The sequence below is a fragment of the Myripristis murdjan genome, chromosome 13, assembly GCF_902150065.1.
Source record: "Myripristis murdjan chromosome 13, fMyrMur1.1, whole genome shotgun sequence".
In the NCBI taxonomy this organism is placed as follows: domain Eukaryota; kingdom Metazoa; phylum Chordata; class Actinopteri; order Holocentriformes; family Holocentridae; genus Myripristis; species Myripristis murdjan.
In genome coordinates this window covers 12,890,573-12,902,703 of record NC_043992.1, presented here as the reverse complement: position 1 = coordinate 12,902,703, position 12,131 = coordinate 12,890,573, and the positions used below count along the sequence as shown (strand labels likewise).

General features: G+C 40.6%; 1 protein-coding gene across 1 annotated transcript; it reads right to left on the bottom strand.

Moving 5' to 3' along the window:
• Positions 1-2,547: 2,547 nt before the first annotated feature.
• Positions 2,548-11,251, bottom strand: LOC115370495 (ubiquitin carboxyl-terminal hydrolase 37-like). The gene is made up of 16 exons (XM_030067523.1): positions 11,237-11,251; positions 8,537-8,609; positions 8,101-8,146; positions 7,920-7,981; positions 7,789-7,828; positions 7,506-7,589; positions 5,632-5,769; positions 5,370-5,496; positions 5,148-5,281; positions 4,917-5,010; positions 4,732-4,811; positions 4,509-4,636; positions 4,115-4,184; positions 3,870-4,002; positions 3,687-3,761; positions 2,548-2,995 (listed from the first exon to the last, which is right to left on the bottom strand). The coding sequence occupies exons 1-13, from the start codon at positions 11,249-11,251 to the stop codon at positions 4,120-4,122; spliced, it is 1,086 nt and encodes a 361-aa protein (XP_029923383.1). The 3' UTR covers positions 2,548-2,995; positions 3,687-3,761; positions 3,870-4,002; positions 4,115-4,119.
• Between the last annotated feature and the right edge of the window lie 880 nt (positions 11,252-12,131).

Genomic DNA, 12,131 nt, shown 5'->3' with positions numbered 1-12,131 from the left:
AATAATATATGGATATAAAATACAAAATAGTGATCAGAGTGCTAGTTGGCAAACTTTATTGTTTTCTACTGTATTTTATTTGTGTGTGTGTGTGTGTGTGTACACATGCTCATCAGTATCACACTACATACCTGCTTGGTGTTGTCACTAAAATTACATCATCAGTATTACATGATAACCACTATTGGAGGTGACTTTCATCTTTATTATTCTCACTTATTTTTTCTTCTTTGAATGTATTGACTATTACACACTTACTTGCCCTTGTTTCACTTATTTTGTAAAGTTGAGCTGACTCTGAAACAAAGAATTGCACTAGGTCACTTGTAATGATTCAAGATTCAAGAGGTTTATTTGTCACATGCATGATTGTACATGTGCAGCAGCAGTGAAATGGGATTGCAATTACTCCAGCAACTGTGCAAGTAAAATAAAAAAATATATATATAATATGGTTATCAAGTATATGACAATAAACATGAACTGATGAACATTCGTAAACTCATTTTGGGTTCATCACAAGAGAAAACAGTCCAAAAGGAACCTGGTTGAAGTGTGAACCTCCTGCTAATCAAACTTATCAAATGGAGACTATAAACTACAGAATGAGAGACTGAAGAAACAGTATAGTGAGAAAATGAAACAGTTTTATTGAAGTAATACAAAACAAGAAAGAAAACAGGAATCCAAGTATTGTCATGGCAACAACCCCAGGAAACTTTTTGTATTAGTGACCAGAGGATGAGACCACCTAACAAAATTGGTCTTAGTGGGCCCTACAACAACAAATAAACTATTTACAAAATGTACACTATTTACACTATTTACACTATCAGGCAGACAGTACCGCCAGGCGCAGAGTACTGCTGCCTCAAGCCAAGGCGCCAGACGCAACCAGGGCTTGCCGACCTTGCAAGACGCTAAGGTCTGAACAGAGGGATGAAGATCAGCCTGCCAGACGCAAGACTGACCCATGACAAAGAAATTAATCAATAAACTACCAATAAAGAAAGAAATCAATCAGTAAACTACCAATAAAGAAAGAAATCAATCAATAAACTACCAATAAAGAAAGAAATCAATAAAGAAAGAAATCAATCAAAATATTCAGATACAAATTCAACAGGGGGATGGTGTGCCGTGACAATATGGACATATGGGCAGGCCACAGAGCCAAGAGATAAACTTCTTCTTTGTCTTCCTCTTCTTCATCTCCTTTTTTTGCTCCATTGCCATGGCAACAACCTGAAATAAAACAACAACAACAAAAAAGTTCAGATCTAATTTGTTCCCAGACTGTTTGTCTCTTCATGTCTTCTACTAATAAACTGATGTTTTTGTTTTCATATCACAACAATACATCTGCGGTGTTTTATGAATGGTTTGTGTTTCACTAAAGTTACAGTTTACACAGCACCACAGACGAGGAGTTCAGTTTTAAAATTTTAAAGCTAAAGGCATGATGAAGTGTCAATTATGAACTTGAAAATCCTGCCTGAACCCAACTTTAGGGTAAATAAGTACATACACACAACTTGAAATATGTTGCATTACAATTTCTGTGAGCAGCTCCATATCGTCTCAGTTTGAGTGTTAATTTGCAGGGCAGCTCACCTCTTCAGTGCAGAGGAATCCTCCCTCCTCTTCCTGTGCTCCCTAGGCAGACGCAGCTCCAGCAGGGTTGGCTGAATGCGGAACAGAGTGTCGTCTCCGCTCCTCGTGCCGCCGGCGAAGCTCACAGAGGGCTTTGTATAAGTCATGACCTCGGTGGCGATGAGGCTGCAGGCGAGGATGGCGCCCTGTGTGTCCTCCATTTGACCTGAAAGAGGTTCACAAGCAGCATTTGTGAGCCATTGTAAAAATCACCCTTTATTCTTATGCTGATCCTGTGTTCATATCAAGTAAATACATAATCTCATGTGAATTTTATATATTTAAGCCCAAATGAAATCAAAGCCTACTTCTTACTCGGGGTCAGTGAGGTGCTGCAGTCTTTGGAGGAACACTCTGCTTTTTTGTACTTCCTCGCCTCCCTCTGCAGCAGGAGGTGGATGTGCTGCACCAGCTTGGTTTTGGAGGCCCAGTTTTTGAGGCCCTGCAGGCGGCACAGGGTCTCATCATGGCCTTTAAAAAGCTCAGCGTGGGTCGTCAGGTGTGGAGCAGGATGGAGCAGCTCTGAGGAGTTCTGGAGTGCCTGGCTGCATGGTCCCTCTCATCTGCTCCCCTTCAGGAATATGGGACAAAAAAAAACACAATAAGACAGTGCTCAGTTTGCTAGAAGGCTCAAAGGCACTGATTCCTCTTGTAGTCAATGGATTAAAAAGCCTTACCCAAGGACATAAAACAGGATAAATGCTGTCTCTTGGCACTCTTGCAGGACTGTGGCCTCCATCTTCACAGTAATGGTGTTGTTGTGGGTGAGCCATTCTCTGCTGTGGTCTTCCATAGTGTCACTGATGTAGGGGCCTGTGAGACACAGAAAATGAAATGACGGCATGGCTTTATGTGGCATTTTTGTTTTCATGTGTGTATGCGTCCCAGATCCATACTGATGTCTAATGTTTGTGGTAAAAATGTCATTTATCTCCCAAATTATGCAGGAAGGAACCACTTTCATTCACTAAATACACTGAATCAACTAAATACACGCAAATGAGCTAAATCAGCCCTAATTAGCTTTCATCCTGTTGTACCTGTTGATGGTGCTGGTCTCTCGGATGACGTCTCCTCTGTCTGAATCTGTGGAAGAAGAAACAAGGTTAGTGGAGGATGAAGACATGGTGGGAGAGGAAGAGGAGAAAAAGGAGGAAGGGCTGTAGGAGACACATAGGAAAAGGAGTAGGAAGAGATGGTGCTATATTCTCTTCTTTTGCTCCCCAGTGGGGGTAACTGGGGAGCAAAAGAAGAGAAAGAAGTGAGAGAGGTGGTGAAGAAAGTATCTCTTTGTCTGAGTTGATGAAGATGGACGAGGCTGTGCGGAGCTTTCAACAGGAACCTGAAAGAGAGGAGAACAGGTGAACTGGGTCAGACATCTGACATGTTGACATGAGCTGTTTCAGCTGAGAGGCAGACTGCACAGGAAAATTACAGCATATTCATACTAATGTGCATAGTAATGTTTACATAATGTTGACATTGTGGTAAACTGGAAACTCAAATGCAACAAATTATCTTTAAATGTGATTAAGACATACATAAACGGCTGGGTAACTGAAGAAGTGAAGTCCAGCAAATTCCTGTGTGTTCATATTGATGAATGTCTAAACTTTAAGGGCCATATCTCAGAGTTGAATAAAGGTTGTCCAAATATGCTGGTTTATTTTAATTATGTCTTTTAATTTGAGACTTTTCCTCCCACTTGGAGCACTTTTAACTTTATATCAGTCTTTAGTCAATCATAACATAAATTAATGCAGTGTTATATGGTGCAATACCATTCTTTGTTTGTCTTGAGAAACTAAAGATTTTTAAGAAAAAGAGAGTAAAACGTAAACTGAAGTTTAAACATAGGTCTAAATTTAATCCTTCTTCATTTTAAACCAGTTTTAAAGTTTGGTGCAACAGAATTTCATGGTAAACTATGATTTAATCTAGGTCAAATGAACTGTTGGTGAGACCCAGCCTGAAAACTCTCATTTATCAGCATTTAACTGGAAATATGGTAAAGCACTGGTCGGTGGACTCACCTCTGCACCAGGAAATATTCGCTGGCTGGTGCAAGCGGCTCCTACAGGGCAGCATGGTCCCCCACCCCTGCTCCCCTGCAGGAACATGAGAAAAAGGAAACACAGTTTTAACTCAGTTCTCAGTTTGCTAGAAGGCTCAAAGAGGCCGCTTCTTCTTGTAATCACTGGGGTCAAAAGCCTTACCCGAGGACATAAAAGAGGATATATGCTGTCCCCTGGCACTCTTGCAGCACTGTGGCCTCGTCCGTCTTCGTCATAATGGCATCATTGAGGTTGAGCCATTCTCCCTCTTCCACAATGTCACTGATGTAGTGACCTGTGAGACACAGAAAATGCAATGAAGCCAAGCGTTTATGTGGCACTTTTGTTGTTATGTGTGACTGTACCCCAGATCTATATTGATGTCTGATGTATGTGGCATTAATTACCGGAGTCAATTCTCTTCCCAACATGAGAGACGACTCCAGAGAGGCGATAGGTGCTCTGACAACTCTGATCCTTTAATGAGGAAACATGATAAATGTTTTAATAAGGTACTTAAAGTACTATTCATGTGTAACTACACAGTACATATTAACTCAACAGCTCAATGAAAACACTTTTGTCTCTCATCAGTTTATTTTGTTTCTCTTCTCTCTCCCTATTCCTCTCTCACCACAGACACTCCCAGCTGTGACCTCTGTCTGTCGCCTGAGCTCTCCAGCTGATCAGCTGATGCTGAGAAATACACCACAAAGCCTTGTTTAACTTTGAAACTTAGAAACAAAAGTTGGTATTTCTAAGAAGGTTAGCCATTCTCCAACAAGACACAATGTCATTTACCCGTGTCTGAGATGGATTCTTTGTTGGGAGTTGCCAGAGTCAGCAAAGGTGGGATGGTGACAGCATCACCCAGCCTCCTCATCTGTCGCCCGTCGTAGCTAAAGCGCTTCATGTGAAGCACCAGCACGCTGTTGAAAGGTGGAGAAACCGCACTTGAGCAAACCCTGAACTTAGAAGGACAGGCAACACTTGACAGCATCACAGAGGCTGTGGGCAGACTAACCGGGGCAGAGTGAGGAAACTCCTGGTTACAGTGGCCTGGTGGCCGAGGCACTTCTGGCAGGTGCACTCCAGCTCTGATGGCTGAGGAACAAACCACAGTCAGTACATCGCTATGCACAGAAAACAAGCAAAATACTGTATGTTGACGTCATGAATTTAAAGAGAACAAATTCTCTGTACACTGACCTCGAAGAAGAGTTTGAGGCTGTCCTCCAGGGAGGAGCTGACGTCCAGAGAGAGGTTGTTGTGCTCCTCCTCTTGGTACACTTTGTCCCCACAGCTTTAAAAACAAAACATTTTAACAGTCACATCACTTCTGTATATTGTCAATGATAATCAATGTACTTTGTGGTTTAATATTTTAATCTGTGATTAACAGTGTGAATATATAGTGAATGTATTATACTGTGAAGTTACCTGGCACAGGCACGGACACACTGAATTTTAAAGTCAAACCGTGCAGTGGGACAGGTGTATCCTGGTGTTGTGAACATGGCCTCGCTCTCCATCTTCAGTCCCATCAAGAGGAGCATCAAAAACTCATGAGCGTCCTGTGAGGAATCAACAAGCCATTAAAATCTGTTAACACACAAATACTATGCTAAACAATAACCATAAACGCTTGACTAATTCTAGTACCTGCTGAGAGCCATAATTGTACTCCTCGTTGTAAACGGCCAAGCTGCTCTTGACCGACCGCAGGAGCTTCTTCTTCCCTTTGGAGTCCCACTGACCCTGCCGTGCTCGGTACAGCTCACCAATGTACCTTCACAAAAGGAAATGGAGAGAGTTGGCATTTATTGCTTAGTATAATCATCAAGGGAACATTCAATAAAGCAAGGAATCACTCCGTCAACAGGCAGTCTGCTGTGTGGGGTAAAGATCTCTTAGTGTCCTGCACCTCTGCAGCGGCAGGATGCTGTCTGTCCCGGGACCCCAGAGGGCCTCCTGCCTCATGACATCCCTGCAAAAGTCTGGGATGCTGTAAAGACCCTGCAGGGTGGCATTCATGAAGCAGGTGTTCCCAGCATTTGGGAACCTGGGAGGAAATTCAAGTCAGGAAAAAAAATTTAAAAAATTTTTTTTTAAAAATTGTAAGAATGTGTTCTGTAGACCAAGCTGCTTGAATAAACCCACAAGATAATACTGTTTGTGTCATGAAAAGGAAAAAGTGTTAAGTGTTGTCATGTCTTGTCTCGTGATTTCCTGTTTTATTTTGAAATCCCACTTCCCTCTTGTGTCAGGTAACTTGTTCTTCCTATTGTGTTCCCCTGGTTGATTGTCTTTCCCCGCCCTGATTGTTTCCACCTGTTCCCCATTACCTTGTGTGTGCGTATATATAGTCAGCGTTTTCCCTTGTCCTGTGCCAGTTTGTCTTGTGCCGTCTGCCAAGTAAACCACGCCATTCTAGTCTTGTTTGCCTTGCCATTTTGCCACAGCTTTTTGTTGATACTTTGTCTAGTTATTTCCTTTGTTTTCTTGACCACGCTACAGTGAGTATTTCTGTTGATACTTTTGTCTAGATTTTTAGTTGTTACTTTTGCATTATATATCCTCCTAGTAGAGTGTTGAATTCCTCCTAGTTGAGTGATTTTGGTTTTGTTTTGTCCTCCTTGCGAGTGAGTATTTGTGTTTGTGTCAGTACAAACTGGCACCTGTACTGACAAGACCGAGCAAAAACGAGAACCCAAGTGCACGACTCCAGACAAAAGTTCTGAATGAAAATAGTATTTATTTGGGCAAAAGTAACAACACAAATACTCACTCGCAAGGAGGACAAAACAAAACCAAAATCACTCAACTAGGAGGAATTCAACACTCTACTAGGAGGAAATATAATGCAAAAGTAACAACTAAAAATCTAGACAAAAGTATCAACAGAAATACTCACTGTAGCATGGTCAAGAAAACAAAGGAAATAACTAGACAAAGTATCAACAAAAAGCTGTGGCAAAATGGCAAGGCAAACTGTGGCAAACAAGACTAGAATGGCGTGGTTTACTTGGCAGACGGCACAAGACAAACTGGCACAGGACAAGGGAAAACGCTGACTATATATACACGCACACACAAGGTAATGGAGAACAGGTGGAAACAATCAGGGCGGGGAAAGACAATCAACCAGGGGAACACAATAGGAAGAACAAGTTACCTGACACAAGAGGGAAGTGGGATTTCAAAATAAAACAGGAAATCACGAGACAAGACATGACAACACTTAACACTTTTTCCTTTTCATGACAGTTTGTTTCAAAGTCAAGAAGTTTTGCTAAGCACATTTTTTTAAGCACTGAGCTTTAATATATTTTAAATCAAACCCATTAGAGAATATCAGTTTTGTAGCACTCCATAAGTATCAGGGACACTTCAAATAGACAAACTGTCAATATTCACAGTGAACAGTCAGTCAGCAAAAAACAGAGGAGTGATTTGATTTTACTTCATTTGTGCACTTTAATTTGTAATTCAGAAAAAATCCTAATAAAAGAATCTTCAACTCTGATCCTTTTAGAGCTGCTTGGGAAAGACCATATTTATCAATGTTTTAAATTAGCTTTAGAGTACATTTTAAATTAGCTTTGTTTTTCATTTTAATCAAGTCGTTTTTTTTTATAGCAGGAGTTTTTGTTTCTACTTAAGTATAACATCAGCAAAGTAACAGCACTTTTTGATTAAGACATTAAAGCACACTTTCCACCCAGACAACGATCCTACATCAAAGGAAGAGATTGCCCATGGCAGAGTCAGGACAACAGTGTGATTTCTGTCACATACCCCAGCTCCGTCTTCTTCTGACGTTTCCTGCTCTCGCCATCGACGCTGGATTTGCGAGAGCGTTTTCTATGTGCTTTCTTTGACCTATGAGATGGAGAAGAAGGGAGAGAAAAGACCAAGACAGGTGACGGGCAAGACAGAGACATTCTCCGGCAGGGATGTGATCATAAAACAAAAAAGAACTCAAAGGCAGGAAAACATGGATCCTATCTCAAAGCACCACAGCTATCAACAGGTTCCACAACCGTATGAGTGACCCCATTCATGCTGAAAAAAGGGATACCTCCGCAGAGATCCAGATGAATGTGACTCCGAGGGGACATCTGAGGAGAGACACATAAACAGGAGCTAATGAGAACACAGTTTAACAGTGGCAGATGGACAGTAAATCTACATATCTGCTGTTAAATCTACCTTCTTCAGTGCCAGGGATCACAACGGGCACATCTGCTCCGATGGCCTCCGTCTCAGGAATCCTTATTAATAATAATAATAATAATATTAATATTATATATTGTGTTGGCACCCAGTAACATGTTCAGGCTGATTTTCAAATGAACTGCATTGGCCTTAACCAGCCTTCATCCTGTCCTACCTGTTGATGACACTGGTCTCTCTGTTGATGTCCCCTCCGTTCAGATCTGTGGAGAAAGAAACACAGTTAGTAGAAGCAATGGTGGGAGAGAGGGAGGGAGAGGAGGGAGAGAAGGAGGGAGAGAAGGGAGAGAAGGGAGAGAGGGGAGAGTGGGGGAAGCGGGGAGAGAAGGAGGGAGCAGAGGGAGAGAGGGGAGAGTGAGGGAAGCGGGGAGAGAAGGAGGGAGCAGAGGGAGAGAGGGGAGAGTGGGGGAAGCGGGGAGAGAAGGAGGGAGCAGAGGGAGAGAGGGGAGACAGGGGAGAGAGGGGAGTGAGAGGAGAGAAGGAGGGAGCAGAGGGAGAGAGGGGAGACAGGGGAGAGAGGGGAGTGAGAGGAGAGAAGGAGGGAGCAGAGGGAGAGAGGGAGGGAGACAGGGAGGGAGAGAGGGGAGAGAGACGGTGAGGCTCCTCGGTCAGAGTGGAGGATGCTGGAGGAGGAGTAGGAGGAGGTGAGGCGCGCTCAGCAGGAGTCTGAAAGAGAAGACAACAGGACATCCAACATGTTGGTGCAAGCTCCCAAAGCTGAGAGACAGACTGCACAGGAAAATGACATCATCAATAATCGATAATCCTCAACATCAATATCACACTGATCACATGTGACCCCCTGACCAAGGCCTACAGAGATTCAACACTGAACCACAGCCACCAATAGTGCAGTACAGGCTTTTGGCCAGCAGAGGCAGCACTGACCGCTTGTTTATCATTGTAGAAGTGATGTTCATGTTATTTCCTGTCTTATCCCTGCTGTGACTGTTTGAGAAAACACAACTTTAATAAAAATGAATGTTTTTATTTAGGCTCCGTTTGCAGAACCTCAGCTGAAAGCCCCCCTTTTTCCAACATATTTCATTTAACACTTCCCAGGCCCTGAAACAGGCCAACATGTTTCAATTACTTTTGAATAGTTTGTAATAGGCATTCTAGTGGGCTGAGAAAAATTAAGTATAATTCATAAGACACATGTTAGAGTCACATTATTTAATCACTGATCTTGGTTAAAGTAAACTGTAGTGTGCAAGTTAAGGACAGCTAAAGCAGGAGGGAGATCGGGAGCTTGTCCACATTTTATGTTCATCATCACCTTATCAACCATCTAATTCATAATTGTTGCTCATTTGTTGAGAACCACCTAAAACAAACAGCGGATAGCTTCTCTTGAACAACTTAGCTCATCTGCTAGTTATGTTCTGTTGAAGCAAAGAATTCAAACACAGCTTCTTGTCCTTTCTTCATTTCAAGTCCAGGAAGAAAGACTGAGCAGTGAAATGAAATATGTCCAGCCTTTTGGGGGATATACTGTGTGAAAATGGTGCAAACATTGTTGTGTGTGTGTGCGTAGATGTGTGTGCAGCTGAGTTTATGCCTAGCTGGGTAAAATATTTCAAGTTTCCATATTGCACAGGCTGGGTCTTTGATGAGTCAAACTCTAAACAGCGCCATCTACAGCTGCTCGGGCTAACTGCTTGTTTAAGGTTGTAGTTAAAGGAGCAAGTCTGCTCTTTTCAAATGGAAATCTGAAAAATCCCAGCCTTTCTGCACTCTGTGCTGTTATCTGACCCCAAACACAACAGGATGAAATTAGACTTCATCACTTGTTTCTTCACACCGTTTGGTCCGTGCTATTGAATTGATTTAAACGTGATGCAGAGGTTTTCTAAATAAATAAATATTACATAAATAAACATTTTTTAATTTTATAGTCTTGTAAATTTTCATATGGGCTGTGGAAAGATATTAATCATTTTATAGTTAACATTTTGAGAGACTTCACTGTTTTCTGTAGAAACATTATAGGCTATTTGGTTTCTATGTTTATAGTAACAAAGATGATAATGTATTTTCCTTATTAATTTTACTTGCCAGATTCGGCATTCACAAATGCAAATTTACAAATATAAAACCTCAGTTCTTTGTATTCATGAAGGAAATGGAATAACATCTGCCAACGATTTCTTCCTCACAAATCAAAGAAGTTATCAAAACAAAAAAATACAAACATGATTAAAGAACAAAAAGAGGAGCCAAAGTACTAGGCAATTCATTTGTGGTATAAAGGGATTTATTTATTTATTTATGTATTGGTAAAAAAAAAAAAAAAAAAAAAGTGCAAGAAGCCCTTTACATTTCATAAAAGCAAAATCATACAAATGTGGAGACAGAATACACAAATAAAGTGACAAAGACTGATAATCAAGTAACATTAGTCAGTAATTTTTACACTGTTTGGGTAATTGTTGCTTTTCTATTTTTCAGATTCACTAGAGAATTGTAGGCTAATCAAGGTTAATATCAATCAGAAATAAGGCCAAGTTTGGTTACTACAAGTTCATTTCACTTTATGTACATGGAATTTACCAAAAAGCAAACATTTTTGTCCACAGTTAATCTCAAAATAAATAAAAAATATCATTCTCTAAAACATGACAATTTCATTTATTTTTCTGATAAACATTTTTACATATACATATAAACCTTTCCACAGTGAGTCTTACAGGATTCATTCGGTGTAGGCTACAAATTTAAATAACACCTCTTTCCTTTTATTATTTTTGACACAATATTTGTCTGATAGGCTACAATCCAAGTCACCATAGACACAAGACCAGGACATTTTGACTTCTTCTCTACAAGGGTACTAAACAAACATTTTCATTTCTTTTTGGAAAATTTATTACATTTTTTAAATATATTGGAAACACTTGGAAGAATGGTTCAAACAATATAGACTGGGGACGGAAAAAGGAGAAAAATATTAACACAGCTATCCAAAAGGCCAAATATCAGCCCGCAGGGCAGGCGCTTTGTGGTGGAAGTTAAAATTTCTAAAAAATAAAAGTTATATTAAAGTATTTTGATAAATAAAAGCACTCGCTGCATGTGAAACTGGTTCAGGCTGGGTTATCACGGGACACTGAGGTCAAAAACCCGCACGGGCTCGAGCTTTGGCGGGGTTTTCACGGAGCGCTGTAAATCGCAAGCAGTCTCGGCAGCGCTAGAACTTCAAGCGCTCGAACAAACAATTTTAAACAATAACAAGTATTCCAGCCTCCAATACTTGTTATTGTTTAAAACAGCCGCTGCTCGAACCTCCTCACCTCTCGGTCGTCCATGTTGCCGGTTCCTGACGAAGTTTTCCTACGGGATTGCTGCTCTTGGTGTGTGTAGATGAGAAAATCGTCGAAAAATCGTCGAAAATCGTCGAAAAATCGTCGAAAATCGTCGTCTTTCTGCTCTCGTCAAACGCGTCCGCCCTCGTCGAGTGCTGAAAAAAAAGTGCCGGTTTCCCCTGGAGACGGCTGCCAAGTAGCGACATAACATTCTATGCATAGCAACCCAGCTCGGTTGCTCTGGCCTTCTGAGACTTTCACACACAGATAGTCATTTCATTTAAAGTTTAAAAGAAAAATCTTTCAATTTTACACAAACCTGCACAAGTACACTGATCTATGATCAAAATAAATGATCAGAAATGCAGCTCAGTGCAGGCAGAGCACATTTTTAATTATTTCTGTGTATTTATGTATGTAGCCTATTTATTATTATTTATTTTGTTCAGTAGATAAAGTTGTATTTTAAGAAGTCCAGTGGTAGTTTTAGTAGACTTTAAATAAGTGTGAAGCAGGCTAGTAGGGGAGTCATTTTCTTTAATAAATGATGGCCATTTTGAACTTGATCTGAAGTTAAAATTAAGTATATTAATAGACAGTTGAGCCAGAGAAGTAGCACTGAAAAACTCCCAGAAATGTCATCCAGATTTGGAAATCAGTGATGACTATTTTGATTTTGAGTGATTCTGCCGCAGACAAGAAATAACAAATTTAAATTATTTCTATTTTTTTTAGCACAATATAGGCTATTCACAATAATGTTTTTTTTTTTTTTTTTTTAATTTATTTCCTAGTCTGGTCTTAATGTTATGAGCAAAGTGACTGTCCCTTCAACTTCCGATTTTTTTTTTCTAGGATTTTGCAGGTTTGAGTGTGAGGAGCT